A 19,257-nucleotide genomic window follows, 5' to 3' on the forward strand; every position below is an offset into this window, starting at 1 on the left:
GTGAAGATGTGAGCTGGTGAAAATGTAGCTCATATGCTCTTTTAACAGGCTGTGAAAGAATTGTTTCTCAAACCAGCTTCTATAATAAATCATAGGGTCTGAGGATTAACACAAAATGTACTCCCAAAACAGTTCTGATTGTAGCACGAGAGATTTTCCTATGTGCTCCTCTCGCTGTTTTGATGGGGTGGGGCTCATTTGGACTTCAGCTACGTTCACACAAGTGAGTTTTAAATCACATGGACCATGTTTACGTCTGCGTCCACACTACTCCAGAGTTCTTGATGGCCCATACTGCAGAAACACTTACGATACATTGATGTATACAGGAATATCCTCTTCGGGTTGTATCAGTTGTGACTTGTATATCGGCGGTGGTTGCATAGCGTTGCTAACACTTCCTTTCTGTAACAGTTCCACGTCGTCGTCAGTTCATGAAAAGAAATCCCTCATCTTAATTTTCAATATTTGCAGGTTTTTGCTTTTTGGTAGTTTTTGCAACTAAGCTACCAGCTCTCTGTTTTCCCCGGCTTGCACACGCCCAGATGTGAATGGTCATATATGTATATTTCAAGTAAGAGGTTATTTCTGATACAATTTTTTTGACTGTTCAACTCCAAGTATTACCAATGGACCTATTTTTTCTTTATATTGCCTTGAAAATCGATTGTTCAAGAAAACTTTAACTTCTGACCCCAGCTTTTCAGGAGCCTCAAAGGTCAGACTTCCCTTTTTTCTATTTCAGGTAACACCCTAAACCAGGATTGCACTCTAGGGCTCATACCTCAACGAAGGCCTCACAGTGCCCTTAAATTCAATCAAGCTGTACTAAATGACACACACTCATGGATATCAGTTTCCTACATGTGCCAGATTTCTTTCATCAAGATCCATTAATTATTATTATTGAAAACATAACCTCTTTAGTGGACGTAATGAGCTCAAACACTCAGACACGTGTCCTACAGTCGTGCTGAAGGTTCAGAGTGTATGCATCCTGAATACTAATATAAATTCATCTGCATGTTTAACTGTACCGAGAAGTGGCTCTACAGCTCTTTACTCTGGTCACATGGTCTCGATATCTGGTGGGTTGGCAAAAACTAAACTTATTTAAAGATTCACTGAAAAAACTAAAAACAGGGATATTTTCTTATTTTAACTTCAAGGTACAGGATTAATCATATAATGAAGGAAATCAAAGTACCATGTTACGCTTTTTTCCCTTGAAGACATCTCAATGAAGACATTTTGTAAAAAGTTTTCCTGGGTTACAGAGGGCAATCTCTGTCCGTCCCTCCTAAATCACTGCTCCTGAAGAGCCTGAACGCCTCGCTTGCGCTCCTCGATTGTTTTCCATAAAGCGTTTATCTCTAAGTGGTTGACCAGTCACCACAACAGTGTGCCAGCTGACCAATCAGCGCAGACTGGGCTTTTTAGCAGGCGGGCCAAGAGCGAAAATGGAGCGTTTCAGACGAACATTGCGCCATGTAAACCTAGACGACCAAATTAAAATTATGAACCTGTAAATGGCCAAAATATGGTAACTTTAAGAGAAGGAAAATGTCTATCATCAGTCTGTCTCGCTTCTTCATGCTTCGGTTAAGCAGAATGTTTGTAGAGTCAAGCTCACATTCAAGTGATGAGACACCCTTTGCCCTTCTGATTTAGTCTAATAAGGCAGGTGCAGTTCTGCCATAAAAACCCTTCAAAACAGTTGAATTACATGAAGGTAGAAGTAAACGAAGGTCTGTTTGTGAGCAACTGCGTTGGAGGAGAGAGGGAGGGCGAGTCAGAGGACTGAGTTATGAGAAGGTCGAAGGCAGAGGAAAGCGGGGGTGGGGTGGGACATTAAAAAGATTGTGTCGGTCTGGCTAATGGTTCTTTATGGCTCCCGTATGTCCTCAGATGGGCAGGATGACTGGCAGAGAGTGTGACCACTGGTAACTCTACAGCACCTCTGTTTGCCCCCTTCGGCTGACGTCCCCACTCAGCGAGACTCGGCCTGCCACGGTGAAGCGAACCACTAAAACACCATAAAACCAACAGACTAAACAGCCATTCATCATTACAGCACACACATGAGCCGCATCACACACACAGCAGTCTTAACTGTCCCACTCAGTGACTCACTTGCGCACATTAAAACTTCATCAAGTATTACTGATACAAAAAAGTCTGACCGCTCAAACCTCAACTACCATTCGTAATGTCCAGAAATAAGGCAATCATGGGTGAAAATGTTTTTTTGGTCACTTTTATTGAACTGCTGATGACTTATACCAAGTGCAAAACAGTACTGTGCTCCTTGAGAGACAAGTGTGGAAAAAGAAAAGTAGTAAAAACAAAGAGCAGGATGGATCCGTCTCTGTTGTGCCGCTAAAATCCAGATTCCTGACCGGCCCAATTTGGGGTCTGGAAGAAGAGCATGGAGAGAAAGTTAAGTTAGAACATTTGTGGATCACGGAAACAAATCGAAACTTTTTTTTGTTGATTGTGGGAAATGGGAAAAAGTAACATACATGTGCAAGCAGTTAAGCACTGATGTTTTCCTTGTCGGGGAGTGTGTAATGTGTGTGTTCTGTTGGTGAGTGCTGGGTGGCTGTGAGAGCTGACAGGGACCCTCAGCAGCCGGCCCAGATGGTAGGCAGTTAATGTTCTCTATATGTAAGTGATTTGTAGCCTTGAGGACAGCAGGATGTAGTGGTGCTCTGCAAGTTGTTTGCAGCCTCTTTTTGTCTAATTACAAAAACTCCTTAATGAGGGGGGCAGGGTTGTTGTTTTTTTACAGGACAGGGTTATGGTAGCACTCCTGCAGATATTCAAACAATAGGCAGGAGGGTAATTGAGCACATCAAAACACAGCCACTAAAGAGCTGCACAGTTAAAAAGTGAATATTTAACATGGCTGTTGCAACTCGGTGGCCTTGGTGCAGTCAGGTGTTTGGCGAGCAAACCAACCCATCAATCTGCTCTGACAGATGCTGCATGTCTTCACCGACTGCAGAGTTGTGTGAAGCAACCGCTCGCAGCTCCTGTTCACAGTATGCGTGCGATTATGACATTCTGTGTAGTTGTAGTACTTGAGCCGTCTACATACCACTAAAAACGCACAGAGTCAACATCAAAAACACACTTAAATGGGATGACTGGACCCTGAGCCAGACATCTGCAACAGGTCCTAAGTGCAGGGAACTCCAGGCTTTGAGTAATGTTCACCGAAAACCAGGGTGAGGGTCCATCTTATTTAAGTTGCTGAGCTGAGTCACTGAGCTCAGGCCCTCGTTTTATGGTTGTTTGGAATCTACCTTGTCATTAGGCCTCTGAAGAGCAATGGAGGGATGAAAGCCTCAGCTCTGTTAAACTTGCTCTTACTGGCTTATTTCGTGTAAAGAGAGCTTTTGTTGATGGTTGTTCATCAACATTCTTTAGCCTTGTTCTTCTGAGTTGATCATTTGAGATGCTTTGAACTGCCCCGGGTTCACGTTGACCTTCTCGCAATCTGATCGGTAAGGGAGGGATGACTAGCTTTCAGCTGGGAGCGGCGCCTTATGTGCATTTTGTATGTACAGTATGTGTATTGACTCACCTCGTTCCTGCTGTTGTGGGCCGCTTTTTTCTCAATGTTCATGGCCAACATTTGGCTACGGAATGAGAGGCTCTTGGTCTTCTCAATCACCTGCTGGTATGGAGATATGGCGTTGTTCCCCATGACAACGTGACCCTGGAAATATGAACAGACAAACGTTAACACCAATAAGCCAAGTAAATTTGGTCTAGCAGACACACAATCCTACAAACTGTGCTCATGGTCCCAGTCACATCCACTGTGGGCACATCCACATAATTCCATGTCATTCGGAGGGACTGGGCTATGATTTGTTGATTACAGAGAACTGTCGTGATGTGTATGCCAAAACATGTAGGTTCAACATGGAGCCTCACAAAAGGGTCCTAACAAGGGTGAGATATTGTGGTTGCGACGTCCTTACAGCCATCTTTACCCTTCAATTACAAATATCAGGACACGCATAATTCCTCTTTATCCTGCACAAGATGCACAGTAGAGCTTCTGGAAGGCGACAATGACAATCACAACCACCAACAAGCTGAAACGGTCTGTTTAAAAAGCTTTGATTCATTAGTTCTGCACTGGGCCGATTGATTGAGGAGGAAGACAGAAGGTCTCACCAGTTTGGAGTCGATCTTGGCATCCAGCCTGGCGTTGCGGATAAGGTTCACAATCCATCTCTCAGCTTCCTCAGGCGTCATGTTCAGTTTGTCTGCCAGCATGCTGTTGAGGAAACAAGAAACATGGGGCTTGAACCTGGGTCTGGGTACAAGGCAACAGACAGGGTAGTGGGGTCTGTCACAGTGATGAGCTCAGATTCTCCTGAAAATGTATTGGACTGGCCAAGGATGCATCCAATGGTCAGGAGCTCCCTGGTGCCATGGAAGTAAAAACGTATGGTGTTTGTCAATGCATGAACACTAACATGGTCTTAATTTACGTATGGCAGTGTTGGTTTGTCAACTCTGCAGTTTACCACTGACACCACGGGGCAGGATGAAATATAACAATTCTGCTTCAGAGACCACATGTATTTGATAACAGCACATTGACACCAGCATCAGCTCTTATCGCCAAAAGTCTTCAAATCTCGTCCTCTACCTGTATGACACCTCGTTTTCACCTGTCGCCAGTTAAAAACGTCATCAAGGCGCCCACACACTTGCCGAGAATCCTGCTGATAATCTCCTGCTGTATTCTCACCCAGACATTCTACAGAGTTTTTATTAGAGGGCAGTCAGGAAAACCTCTGGAGAATGCCGCAAGCAACTGACTCAGACAGTTGGGTTCTCACATACAGCGGATTATCCAGAGTTCAATGCATGTCTGAAAGCAGCTTTAGTGTTTAGTGCTAATAAGCAAATATTAGCATGTTAACTGGCTAAACAATTATACCAAGCAAACAATGAGCATTTCAGCATACTGATATTAACATTTGGCCCAAAGCACTGCTTTGCTGAAGTTCAGCCCCACAGAGCTGCTTAATATAAAAAGATATTAGTGGAGAATTTCATCTGAAACAAAACATTTGTTTAATATTATTTATATATTGTCCAATCATACACATTATGTACAGTTGTTGAGTCTCGGTAAAGATTAGACTGTTGCAAACCAGGACTTTACTTAAACTGGGCTGCAGTCTGGAAGCGATAAACAGTCTATGTAAAATATGTAATAGGATCAAGTTAACACCACATTATGATGGATGTTGAACATTAGCAGCCAAAGTACTAGTCACTATTTTCATTTGACAGTGTTAATAAATGGCAAACATATTGCCCTTCAGGCAAAGGTTTGCAATATGAAGCCCACTCCAAAACACTTCTAATGGTCCTCTGCTAATGAGAGCTTGATTTACAGACTCCTATGAATAACTCAATTAGTAGTGCGAGCTCTGCCCCATGTTGTGGGCTTCTTTGGTCACAGTTTTGGTTCCTATGTCCAGGACACGGCCTGGCCACTCAAGTTTGTCATGACAAACTGGTCCGACCAGCAACTGTCCCTCAAAATAAAAGCCAGGTTGGAGACTGGGCTGCTCTTTGATACAGCGAGACATGGATGTGTCACAGCGTAGGGAGGGGATGTATGCGGGTGGCTGGCATTCTTTGATCCAAAGCTTTACCCAGTGCAGCTGGCTTCCCTTGTGGTTTTCAAAATAACTCGACCCCCTCGATATCCCTCCCATCCTCCCATCCCCCCCCCCCACACACATTTCCTGCCCCCTCCCTCCTGTCTGACCCCCACCACCCTCCACGCCTACCACATTTCATATAAGGGCCCCAATAAATATCCCCAACCCCTCTGTGCACTGCTGACAATTACTACAGCAACCCTACCTCAAAAGCAAGACACCAACCACTGCAACCCCTCAAAAACCTTACACAAATACTATAGGTACAAATTTGTCATAGGTGTATGGCCTATGTTTGTATACACAAAGTAAAAGGGGTTATAAGACCTATAAAAAAATTTGCTCGACTAATTATGACTTCCTGGTCCATTAATCACACTTTGTGAGTAAGCTTGAATCTGGAAGGACCACACTACTTCTCACGCAACGGCTCTGTAAACAGATCCCACCAACATTACTGATTTCAACTGTCACCTTATTTAAGACATTCTTTTGGTGAAAAGTAATCTTACTTGGGATTTGTGATAATGTCTGTCTTACCTCAAGGCTAGAACTGAAAAAATAAGACTAGCACGCGGTAAAATGGTGGCAAAACCACATAAAGAGGGGAAGTGAAATGATGTCAGTGTCTGGTTGAGGCATTAAAACCATAAACAACAAATAAAGAGCATTACCTCAGCATAATGAGCAACATAGGGTTTATTCTCCAAGTGACAGTGCATCTCTCTCAACACTTTCACGACAGTGAGGTGATGGAGGAGGTGGATAACGAGTTAGAAAATTATGTGGATCGTTGAAGCGAAGACGAGGGAAAACGGTAACGAGAGACTGACCAACCTGTCACTCCCATCAAAAAACTAGTAACACTAGCTGAGGTGGACATCTGATTATACTTCAGGTCGTCAAAAACCTGGATAAAATTATGCATGACAACAAAATTGCTCCAATGGATCATTATTGGGAACCTAACAAGTTTGGAAAAGCGTCAGCTGTCTAATGACGCAAGTTTGGCCTGTGATGGAGAACACATGTCAGCATCACAGCGTGACACTTTTAACACTGAGGATTTTAGTTTGCAGTCCTAAATGTTGCACGAGCAAGTGGTGCATTGTTACCAATGAAAATAAACATTTATTTATTAAGCTCTATTTTAAAAAAGTTACAAATTGCTGCACACACACAAGAAGTGAACAAAGCAGCAAAAGACAAGGAGGAAAAGAGACAAAGTGGCACTGAGGAGGGCAAATATAGGAAAACTACTGATAAAATACCTTTTTAAAACTGAAAAAATAAACAAATAATTGGTAAAACGTTTTGGAACCAGTTAGAAGTATAGCTACAGAATTGTGGATGGGTTTCAGAAGCAGCAAAGCAAATTTGGAGAGACACGTACATACAGGGATGAGAACAAATTTGTGAATAATCTTCTCCAGATCAGTGAATGACAGAAATCCTGTGATTTTGGAGATATTCCATTACGGACAACTTTTCTTACAGGAAGGTACAGTTTAAAATCAGAATAAATTATTACACTTAGATTGCTGCCAATTGCACCTCACCTTGACTGATGAAAAACACTTGATGATTTGGCTATTTGGACGAACAACTGCTTCCGAAATATTGAAATCAAACATGACCCAGACCCCTGCATCAAATATTACCAAAGTTGAAGTGACATTGTGAATAACCGTTCGCTACAGAGGTAATTATTTAGTAATGGAAATAACAACCGCCACTGCCTAATATGAGCTGCACTCTTTCATACTCAGAAAAACCCTACACTTATTTAACCAACAATCAAATAATCTACGGCAAATTCGTATGAAAATAGTTTTTCGTTCTGATTTTACCCTTGTGATTAAGTGATTGCTGGGCAGGGGAACTGGGTGTTTTGTTTGACAATTCACTAAAGTGGGGGCACATGTCAGTCAAGTCCAGGTCAGATATGATGATCAAAACAAACATGATCTGGTTTCCTGAACGGGGAGTTAAGCTAACCCCTAACCCCGCCAAACGTGATCTGCCACAATAACACAGGAACAGAGAGCACCCCAAAATGCCCAGGGCCCTGGACCGCACCAGTCAAACTTCTCTAATCTAATTTATACAACAAAGTCTGGCAATGTTTTCCTCCCAGGAAGGCATTTGTATATCAGAGCATGGCTACTTTATCTCATTGTCTTTGAGAGAGGTCTACAGCAGCTACCCTTACTAAACCTCTGAGTGCAGGCAAGAAAAGAGGAGAAAGAGGGAGAGAAAAGGGGGAATAGGTCGGACTCAGACAACCTACACTATTGACATCCTTTGGCCCTTCAGCCGAGCAGACGGCCTCCATGACTGGTTTTATTTTACACAACCATGATCCCCTTCCTTGGGGGAGAAGGGATCACTTTCATTTCGACCCTTTATTTATTCTGGCTCCTGAGCTTTCGACTTCAGGCTAGGGGAATCCTGTGGGTCTCAATACCAACCTCACACTAGAAGAGCGGGGTCAGGGATTGGGGTCTAACGCTCTTAAAGGAGGAAGGAAAAAGGGGGATCCTTCTCAAAAGTAGCCCCCTTCTTAACATGGCTCTCCTAAAATGAATCCTCTGTTAAACACTAACATATGATAGCATTTGGGAGACTCCGAGCCACTTGGAGCAACCTCACTTTCAGCTTGGGGTAAAATTGATTTTTCGGGGAAACCGAAATGATCGTGTGGTCTTTTTAATGACTCAATTGGGAGATGGAAAGATCCTCAGTGTTACATCCAAATACACAAGACACCCCTTCCAACTACCAGTGAGATGTTGTGTACAAATACAATCTAGTGATGAGGGGAGAAGAAAATGCCCAAATGATCACGTCTCAAGCATTTACTCAAAATGTCAAAGGACAAGTGTGCATTTGAGGTCGAAGCAGGGTCTCGTCACTGAAATATTCAAGAAACAACTAAGTCCTGTAAATCAAACAGGGAAAACAAAGATTGATTAGAAACCCACTCAGGACAATGAAAAATCTAGTCGTGTGTGTGTGTCTGTGTGTGCGTGTGTGTGTGCGTGTGTGTGTGTGTGTGTGTGTGTGTGTGTGTGTGTGTGTGTGCAATTAAGAGTGCGATGCAGGCTGAATCGTATTTTCACTTCCAGTACATTTTACATAAGCCTTTAATTACATAAAATAACTAAATTACGCCAACTTCTGGTGTTCTCGTGTCTAAAGCTGTGGGCACAAGGCGAGCTAAATATCTGTGAAACCATCATGGCCAACAGCTGTAAAAATGTCCTCATTAAATACAGCCATCAAATTCATCTGGGTACACGCTTCGATACAGAGGTCTTCTGGACAGAGTGCTAATGACATGGAACTCGGGTGTCTGTCAAGACTAGACATGATCTGTCCATCGTCATAACACGACCAGAAATAAACACAGAAATCCCTGATATTTTCCCTGATTTGTGTTCCTGTGTTAGAAACCTCCACAAACAGAGCTGGGGACACAGAAAGAAGGTGAAAAGTAGAAATATCACCATTCAACTTCCTCTTTCAGTGTTACCACTAACCTTTGTGGTACTTAACAAGTAAATGGATCCAATTGCAGTAAGTCTGCCAAAAAGAACCAGGACTCCTAATCAATTCCAGACAATCTGCAACTGGAGATTTCGACAGGGCCTGATCATGTTCCACGGTTCAACCTTGACTACAGACCTCCACGGCCCTATGTAACAGTCAATGCAATCATTTTCGTGTCAAGAGAAGAAATTCGTTCCCTCTTTCAAGTGAATATCATGTGTTCATGGACCATATTTGAAATGCAGACCTTGCCTCAAATGTACAGTGTTCACAATTTGCCCGAGGGGCAGCATAGTATGAATATAGCTTTCTGAAATCAGGGTGAAATCTGTACTATATATTAATGATGAACAGGTAAAATAACAAAATAACATGCAACATCATCTAATATCCCAGATTAGATGGCGCAACAAGCTTAAATGTACCTTTCAAAACGAATTAAAGGCTGAGAGTGGTGAACGCTTCTGCCTTTATATTTGTCACTCTAAAACTGATTTGAAGAAGCAGCCAAATCCTGTAATCTCTCTTAATTGCAGATAATTACTATAATGTTTCTTTCCCCCTCTCAGCTAATGCTCACTATAATTAGCATTGACTAAATTTCTTGGTTTTGGGGAGGCATCCAAAGTCAATTTTTAGTATAATGCAACTCAACTAAAGTTTGAAACAGGAGTCAATAGAGACCTACAGAACCCTCTGACCTCCAACACCCTCAAGAAAAAGAGCTGAAATTGTTATTGTGCATTAGAGTAGCTGCGAGCTTTGAGTCTTATCTTGGCCTCTTCCTGGCAGAAACATTTTCATGAATTGTTCTCGGACAGGTGGTCTTAAAAGATCTCCAGAGCAACCTGTGGAAACCTGGGAGCAGTTAAACTTCAAAATGCTTAATCCATGAGATGTGTGCGGTCAGCATGGCTGTGTGCAGACGGGCCATAAACACTTATCTATGAGTTAAATTGCACTGATCACAAAGCCCATGGTCTTACTTCCTACTGACAGAATGCATACAACGTCTAGAGATAGCAAACAGGACTTCCTGTAAGTCTTAAGGGACGTCTGCCAGACTTTTGCTGCACATTACAGTCAGGATTCAAAAGCTGCCATATCATCCCAAAGCAGCATGACCATTGAGACTACTGCTACTCACTGCTGATTTACAAATGTTACGTTTCACTTTAGCCTGGTTTCTGTTAGGTGACTTACCTGATGCTAATGCATTGGTGAATTCTGCAGAAGGTCTCAAAGATGAAGAGACGGGCATTCTCAATGAAGTCCTCCAGGCAAGCAACCAGGAAGAAGTCATTCACAAGAACCTAAGAGACAGAATGCATGTTATTTAAAAGCAGTACAATTATTACACAATGGATTATTTCTGTCTGCTACTAGGGCTACTTCAAACATCCTTCATTGCAAAAGTTTAAGGTTTAACTTGGAAAAAAATAACTGAGTATGCACAGAAGTAAAACCTTTTCTAACATTATTAGGATATTCAAGCTGGAATGTAGGGCAGAAACCCACGTTTTAATATGTTGTACCTGTCTGGACAATTTTGTCATATACAGAACAGGGCAGGGAGGACCATACGTTCAAATCAACCCTTGCAAAAGGTTTGTTATGACCAAAGTTTTAGTGCTCCCACTTAAAGTCAGTAAAGACGTTTTCAGATTGACCTGCAGATAAAGTTTGGAGAACATGTTCAACGCAGCAGGAGGTTCTCTGCACAGACGCATTCACAACAGCAACAAATCGTCAGCATTATTCAGGCGCAGCCAGGTGGAGCAGGCAAAGGCAGGAAGTGACGCATTAACTCTGCTTCAGAGATCACATGATTTTCTTTACACACCAACAACGGTTAAGGCCGAATTATAGTCCTGCGACTGCAACCGCGGAAGGCCACGCAGTTCCATCGACGGACTCGTTTTGGTTTATGCTTCTCTTATGTCTTGCGCATGTTGCAACGCAATTCACCGCCAGAACACTAGGCGGAGTAACGTGTTTTGTCGAAGACAAAACACACAAATAAGAGATGTCTTCTTCTTCGTCGACTGTTTATTTACATCGCCACTGCAGCTCCTTATAGCCTTTTTCTGGCGGACAAATCCGCCAGTCAGTGACGGGTTATACAAGTGGTCATACTTTCTGATCTTTTGTGCCAAGTGCTCTTCTATTTGGTCCATATTCGTTCTTCTAAATCTTCCGTGACTTCTGCCGGTATTATGGGGCATGAAACCGGAAACTAGACTGCGGACGGGATGAAGTAAGCAGACCAATCACAAGCCTTGCGGGCTGCGTGAGGCTCGCGTCGCTTTGTCGTATAGTTAGAAAAATTGGCGGACGCACGCAAGCCGCCAGAGGGCACGCGAAGGGCGTGTAGCGTGCGTGCGTAAAACCCGACTATAAATCGGCCTTTAGTATCGCCAACACCCCCCCCTGAAGGCCCTCAATCGGACATTTACCTTAACACATGCAGCTCCTCCGGTGAAAGTGTGGAGAATCTTCTGAGTTCACTGCTGTCAACCACAAATCATTGAATTCTGTGGCCACCACATGTGACAGTACAGTAAGAACAGAGCCAACCCCAGAGATGACCACATCATCTGTGACTTGTCATCAGTCTTCTGGTCTGGTACTTGAGTGTCAACTCTCCCGTCCGGGATTGCCAAATTTAACAGCTAGTTATCCATCAACAGCGGCAAGACCAGTTCATAGAAACTCAAAGATAAGTGCTGCTTCTCAGCCATGTATATTAAGTCTCACTTGTGTTACCCATCATAATTATGGCCTTCCTTGGACTCTTTGACATCACTGTCTATGGCCCATTCATCTTCTGAAAATGTTCTGGACCCAGCTATGGTCCTAGAGGTACCACTGTGTGAAACTTTCCCTTTTCTCAGAGCATGCTACATTCCAACTCTCCATTGAGTGCTATTTCTCATTGCATTACCAGCTCTTGGTTTGCTTAAGCTGCTATCTGCCCAAAGTTCTGCTTGAATAAATTCCAACTACATAGCGCTACCAGGCAATGCACATTTCAGCTATGACAAGGCTTATCTAAGGCAGATAAAACTTTGAAGAGTTAAATGCCCTAATTAGTGTCATCAGGGATTCAGACCACAAAGCTTAAACAAATCCTGAAAGGGGCTTTAAGAGCCCTTTATGCACAATCTGAGGGTCTGACTATAGGTGGGCCTATACTTTTCATTCTTTGACATGCAAGCATCTAACATCTGACAGTGATTCTAGATTCAGGTGGAGTGGGAAAGAAAAAAAAAAGAAAAAAAGAAAACTTACACAGCTTGTACAAGACAGTTCACCCCCTTCCCCCTGGCTTGAACTATTGTACATGGTATAGTGAACTGCCGACAGGGCAGCCGAAAACAATACCCACATCTTGCTTTTACAGCAATCAGTAAATAGATGGGGGCCACTCTACTCAATGGCTCAAAATTGATGCATTACAAATGCTCATCAAGACAACAGCCCATCCCTGTGGGGTATCCATTTACCTCAATCACTGCACGGTCTATGAATCCTTTTACCGCCACAATAATGTGCCATTTAAAGGCTTGCGTGTGAATTTCTGCAGGGGGGAAATGGCACTGGCTTCAAAGAGAACAATTTAGAAAAATGTTTGTAGACCATCATAGGCAATGCATTAAAGGTGCTGCAAAACATTTTAGGAGCCACCCACCTTGCTACACTTGCTTGTGAACTGAGCGGGGTCATTTTTTGTGTGCCTACGGGACAGGCTCTGATAAGACTGACAGGTATGCCAGTGTTGAAAGCACCTGGAATAACTGGGGGTATGACCTCAGGTTTAGTAGGGATTGAGCATCTGTTTTAACCTTAGAGGAGTCTCTGCAAACAGAACCCCATGAGGGAAGGTCATGCCCAATCCAGGGAGTTCCTATGAAGTGTTAAACAAGGTTGGTGATTGAGGGCGTCTGTCATGTCTAAGCTGAAATTGGATACAGCTCTAATATTGTTGATGGTACATGTCATCATTTGGACATGGTCCCTGGAGGCATTTGCAGGGGGAAAAAAATCGAATTTCTCTTAGAACATATTGCGGATTTTCTGTCTAAACATGAACAGATTTCTTTAAGGGTATAATTTAAAACCAAATCTGCCCAGATGAGTCTGTTTATAACTTCCTCATTTGTTCAATAGCGCTGAAGCTCAAGACTATTTGTATTAACTTGAATATAGGCTAAAATGAAATGGAACCTTGAGTGAACCTTGAGTAAACCGGTGATATGACATCTAAACGTTTACTCCTGGGGAGAGAACCATCATTTGGAAGGTTTTCTTCAACAGGCAAAAGATGAAAACGTGCCCAAATGACCCTTTGTCCTTTGTTCCTGCAGGTCCAAAGTATGAAGTCATCTGGGAAAGTTAGATTACTGTGTATATGCAAAGATTGACTCACTAGAACATCGGTAGCGGCCGATATTTGCCTCGTTTACCGACATCTGCACATCGGTAATAAACTTGACTTTCACCGATATCATTGGTATTTGTGGTTAAACCGCTGGGCACGTGCTGCGGCTGGGGGAGCAGTCGCCCCGTCGCCCTCCTCTCCACGCCGCTGGAGGCTCGGTGTGTGGCACGCCTCAACGTTTTTTTTTGGGGGTGGAGGTCCTCTTCCGCGGTGCCTCACGGCGTCAGTGGTGCGGGGGCTTTCTTTCTCTTGGACCGCAGGGCGGTGTCCGTCACTGGTGCGGAAGGCGGGCCGTTGGAGGGAACCGGGTACGGCGGTGACTCTGGACGCGTGTCGGGCCCTTCTCGCGGATCACCTCAGCTACGGCGCCCGCTGGGGGAACCCTCCGTTCGCGCGGGGGGGCCCCCTCCGGCAGTGCGCCTCGGCTGGCGCCTAGCAGCTGACTTAGAACTGGTGCGGACCAGGGGAATCCGACTGTTTAATTAAAACAAAGCATCGCGAAGGCCCACGGTGGGTGTTGATGCGATGTGATTTCTGCCCAGTGCTCTGAATGTCAAAGTGAAGAAATTCAATGAAGCGCAGATAAACGGCGGGAGTAACTATTGGCACTCAAAACAGGTCAATCTGTTTTAGACAGGGTTAAAAGGTCCTGTTTTAAATTATCCTTGTGGTATTTTGACCAAAATATGTTACAGACATTTCATTAAGACCCCAAGGAACCATATCAACTGTGATAAAAATGGGTATAATATGTCTGTTAAATAAAGTTTAGTTAAATCAAAGATTGTTTCATAAATCTGATTCAATTTGTGCTCCATAAAAGATAAGAGTAATAAAGGGCTGAAATAATTTAAAATAGTGCTTTTTAATACATTTAGAAACTATATTACTAACTATATGTATTATATGTACTGTGTTAGTCCATAGAGTGTCATGTTGTGTCATGTTGGTTGGTGGTGTGCCCCAGGGTTTTGTAAATGTAAAAAATGTGCCGCGGCTCAAAAAAGGTTGAAAATCACTGCACTAGATCAAGTTATACAAAATGTACATATAGCATAACACCTGCCAAGACACCTGCCCTAAGGACAAGTATACATACTGACAACAGTTTTATATTGTAGAAAGGTTTAATAATTCCCTTTTATAATACTGTATCAAGGGTGTTGATTCAACACACTTGTCATTATTGAGTCTGTAGTTCATGGTGCTTTAGGGAACTGTATTACATTTTTTCACTGATATTTTGTCATAGAAAAAGTACACACCCACTTGGCAGCTTGAAAAAAGGATACAGTCTGTTATAATATTTAGATCTCGTAGTGTATTAATATGTGCAGTTAGTGTTTGTGGCAGCAAAAACACTTACAGCAGCACGCAACATTATCAGCCCTCTATTAATCTCGTCAGTATCTATTAATGGAACAAGTTTTGTTCGTTTTTTACAAAAAAGGACGCCTAAATAAAACGTTGCTAGTTTCTGACTGAGAAAGTTGATCACTAAATCAGCATTGTTTTTTTAGAACAGGTTTGGACACAGAATAAAGAAAGGAGTATTCTGACAAATTGACAGAACTACAGAGGCATACAAGATAATAAAATATGATGAAATAAAATTGTGACATGCTTGTTGTATATCGTTTCTCATAGCGCTATAAATATCACCTGATTGAGCTAATGTTATCACCAAATCATATCACATAATTCAATGGTCTCCGCATTGTAGTCAACATACAAGACAGTATACTATTTTGGTTCTTATCTCACATCAAGGACGACAGTTCAATTTAGCAATTACAAACTTGAAATTGAAAGAAATGCTCTAAACAATGGAGCCAGATCTCCCTCTTTAAACGAATGGCTGCACGCCTCTGTAGAAGATTTTGCTATAAAGCTTTTACTGTTAACTACTGGCCTCATGGGTCAATTACAGGCCATAGTAAATATCTGACTACAGTCTGAGTCAGAGACGGTGTCCAAGGAGACCTCTATTTCTGACAGTAAGATACAAGGCGCCGACTATCGCTGTTCTGTCAGCACCCGACCCACGCTGAATGCGGGAAACAGAAAGCTGTGTGAACAGGCGGAAGGTCAGACAGAGATCACGCGATTGCAAACCATGTTTACGACGATGCTCCATGTGAAAGTTCAGGAGTCACGTCTGCAAATCAGAGATCCGCAGAAGACCGTTGTGTTTTATTAACAAAGAGGCACAATGAAGTTGTTCTCATAGTTTCGGGAACCATAGATTCAAATTAATGATGTTGAGGTCACTGAAGTGGTTACTCACCGACTCGCACTCCCTGAGTTTCTTCTGAGCACTGTCAAAGTCAAAGTTCACATACAGACACTCCACAAACTCTGTAATTGGATCTTTGTAGGTGTAGGATTCCTGGAAGAAAAAATAAATATAGATTCATATATGTTAGGCTGCAAATAGACCAGAAATACACAATGAGGTTCAGAAGGTATTTATATATAAAGCAAACTTCCAATATGAAACAGGACTTTTCACAATAACTAAAATAGAGGTTGTGAAATCAACATGTGCATACTCACTAAAAAAACGATATAGTCAAAATGACCACCTGCTGGGCAAAATAGCTAAATAAACATAACAGTTTACAGGGACTTGAGCAGAAACACATTGTGAACTCTGAACAGTTGCAAATCATGCTTACAGAAGGAGTCGCAACCTGACCTGAGGCCATAGAGCAGAGCACTGAGCACATGTTTTAGTGATTACCCACAACCCAAGACGGTGCTTAGATCGCTAAAGTATCTGCTGCCATTGGTAGAGAAAGATCTGGTACGTTGCATTCAGTCAGTTCACTACCATCTATCAGAAGTAATGGGTTTATAGATTCTCCAGCTTGGATCCAAGCTCTAAAACACACTCCCTGCTCTTAAAAGAAGTGTTAGCAAAGCTATTGGGTTGCATGGTTGGTTACTCATATTTTCAAAGCCTGTGTGGCCTATAAGCAATGGCCTGATAACTTTGAGAAAAGGACGTGTGTTACCTGCTGGATGACCTTCACCAAATCCTTTAGAACCTGCCGACGCTTACGGACATCCTTGTTAGTGATGACCGCTGTGGTCAAGTAACGCAAGATGTGGGGGCACATAGTCTGGATAGCATTGAGGTACCTGAAATGAGGAAGCACAAAAGTAATCACTTATCAGAGCACCGACATGATCTTTACAAGGACACATCATATAACATTTTGGCTGCTTATTGGGCTCCTGGCATTTAGATAAGAGAAAAAGCTTTTGCAACTGAACAGATAAATGTCACAACAGGACTCTCCCTGCTGGACATGGGTCCCAGATTTAAGTTGTCTCTTTCATTAGTGTCCGATGAGAGGGAGGAGGAAAAGGGAACCCTGACAAGAAGATACAGATCAGTGAGCAAGGACCTGCCCAGTAGCTGAAACTCAATCCATCAGGGACTGACGTTTCAACCACAGGTCAACTGGCTAAGGGCTGAACACAAGAGACAAAACGCTGGTACAGGCTGATGCTAATCCCACACCAACTCTGGAAACTGTGTTCTGTAAAAACAACATGTAAGGTCTGTGTGCACACACAAACACACGAGTACATGCCACTTTCCTTGTCCAAATTGGCAATCAGTCAACATTAACTATGTCATCAGAACACTTTATGGCTTTCTAAATATGCATCTTTGAACTTCACCCTCCGCTTTAACCCCCACTGACCAAATTAAATCAGCACAGAGGAAGTGCAAAGGGCCCCTATTTCGGAGTCCAGAGGAACACATGGTGTTCAGAGAAACAGTTTAATTTGCTGAAACAATTAAAGGGACAGGAGACCTGTGGCAGTTGTGATGTTAGGTCTAAAAACAGAAGTGGGCTGCTCGGCAAAGCCACCGTCAGCCGGGTTTTAGGAGAGCTCTGTCCCTCCCTCCCTTTGTAGTTGCTTGACTCCCGTGGAAGACCGCAATGCTCCGTGCTGTGTTCCTGATTAACTTACACCTACTCACTCTCCAGGGGCGGCTCCAATAGCAAGCAATCTTGCATGAGTCACTGTACCATATCTAGGGAACATTCATCCTTTCATCCGGGGTTAGGGGTTTTTGAGTTGAGTTTTGAAGCAACAAGCGTCACTGCACTGGTTTACGGAAGATGCTACTGAGGCATGCAGCCAAGAAATCAAGTAGGAGTTAAAATGTCCATTTTTTAAAGGGGGGAAGCTGCGGGAGAACACTGAAGAGGGACAGGGGAAACGGGAAATACAGATAAGTACGGTTGGGTACCAAAATCCAGGACTTTGTCCCCTTTGCTATTGCAGCACTTACACTGCTTCGGTTAATATAACTTCTTTGTACAGGAGGGTTGGAAGTTGCGGCGGATACCAACATGAAAAAAAACGGGGGGGGGGGGGGGGCAACCCGTCTTAGACACAGTACATTTTTTGTGTTGGCAGCAATGCCAATATGTTTTATTTGGTTGTTTTTTTCTCCCTGTCGTATTGAAAATTGTATTAAGAATAAAGTATCTTCCTGGGTATCAGTATTATGGCTGCACCTATAAATTATTTATTTTTCGAATTATCTATGACCATAATTTTTTTAATTAATCTAGCGATTATTTTTTTTATAACTCCACTGATAGTTGTTGAAGTAGCCTAGTAGTTGTATCAATGTCTGTATGAAGTAAAAAACTGACATAAAATAAAGTATTAATAATTCAATAGTATTTCAATGAAGTGTATTATAAATGTTCACACTGAACTGAAGTGTTCTCTATAATAAAATAAATATTATTTTCTCATTTCAACTAAAATCCAAAAATTAAGTGCTTAATTTGAGAAAAAAAATGTAAAAAGATGTAGTTTGAGTTTCCCCATTTCTTCTTTTTTCTTTCTAGAACCAAATCTCACATATAAACAATCTCAACAAACATTAACAACTAGACAGCTTTAACTCTCCTCATTGTTTCCACTTTCTCTTGTTCAGTGTAGTAAACTCTACCGTGTGTTGCCAGGATTTACCAACGTTAAGACGGAAAAGGCTGCGCAGGTTCAAACAGAACTACTGTAAATGCGGGGGAAAGAAATGCGCAGGATCAAATAGAAACGGTCTGTCAAAATCTAACAACAGGTCTGGGTCCATACAGACAGACTATTGGGGACCAATGCTCGAAGATCGTGGGCGATTTTATATGTTTCAGCTTGCTCTTCTGTAATCTGTGAAAACAAACTAACCATTTGTGTCTTCAAGAGAGTAACACAAACTCAGTGCAGCTTACTTTAACTGTTTCGGGCTCAGGTCATGTTCAGACACTTTAATATATAAAAAGTACATTTATATATATATATATATATATATATTTACTTTTATTAGAACAAGTACCTTGTATTTGTATTTTTATGTTAAATATACTTTAACCATAAGAGATTCAACGTCCAATTCGCCTCAACTATAAAAAACGCCATTCTTATAGTTGACCGTTGTTTTATGTTGTTTTTTCAAAGGAAAAGGCATTGGTTCAGACACTGTTTCGGCACCAGTACCATTTAAAAAGTATAATTTAGCAACAGAAT

The 19,257-nt window shown here is 42.3% G+C and overlaps 1 protein-coding gene across 1 annotated transcript in view; it reads right to left on the reverse strand.

Annotated features, from left to right (window-relative positions):
- Positions 1 to 2,241: 2,241 nt before the first annotated feature.
- The window catches only part of eif3ea (eukaryotic translation initiation factor 3, subunit E, a), a 32,815-nt gene continuing 15,799 nt past the window's right edge, over positions 2,242 to 19,257 (reverse strand). Inside the window, exons 8-13 of the mRNA XM_053431658.1 lie at positions 16,713 to 16,839; positions 15,983 to 16,084; positions 10,458 to 10,567; positions 4,192 to 4,294; positions 3,590 to 3,724; positions 2,242 to 2,415 (exon numbers count right to left, since the gene is read on the reverse strand). Of these exons, the coding sequence (XP_053287633.1) occupies positions 2,380 to 2,415; positions 3,590 to 3,724; positions 4,192 to 4,294; positions 10,458 to 10,567; positions 15,983 to 16,084; positions 16,713 to 16,839 (613 nt within the window). The 3' untranslated portion in view covers positions 2,242 to 2,379. The remainder of the gene's footprint in view (positions 2,416 to 3,589; positions 3,725 to 4,191; positions 4,295 to 10,457; positions 10,568 to 15,982; positions 16,085 to 16,712; positions 16,840 to 19,257) is intronic.

This window comes from Pleuronectes platessa, chromosome 10 (genome assembly GCF_947347685.1).
Source record: "Pleuronectes platessa chromosome 10, fPlePla1.1, whole genome shotgun sequence".
NCBI classification, from domain to species: domain Eukaryota; kingdom Metazoa; phylum Chordata; class Actinopteri; order Pleuronectiformes; family Pleuronectidae; genus Pleuronectes; species Pleuronectes platessa.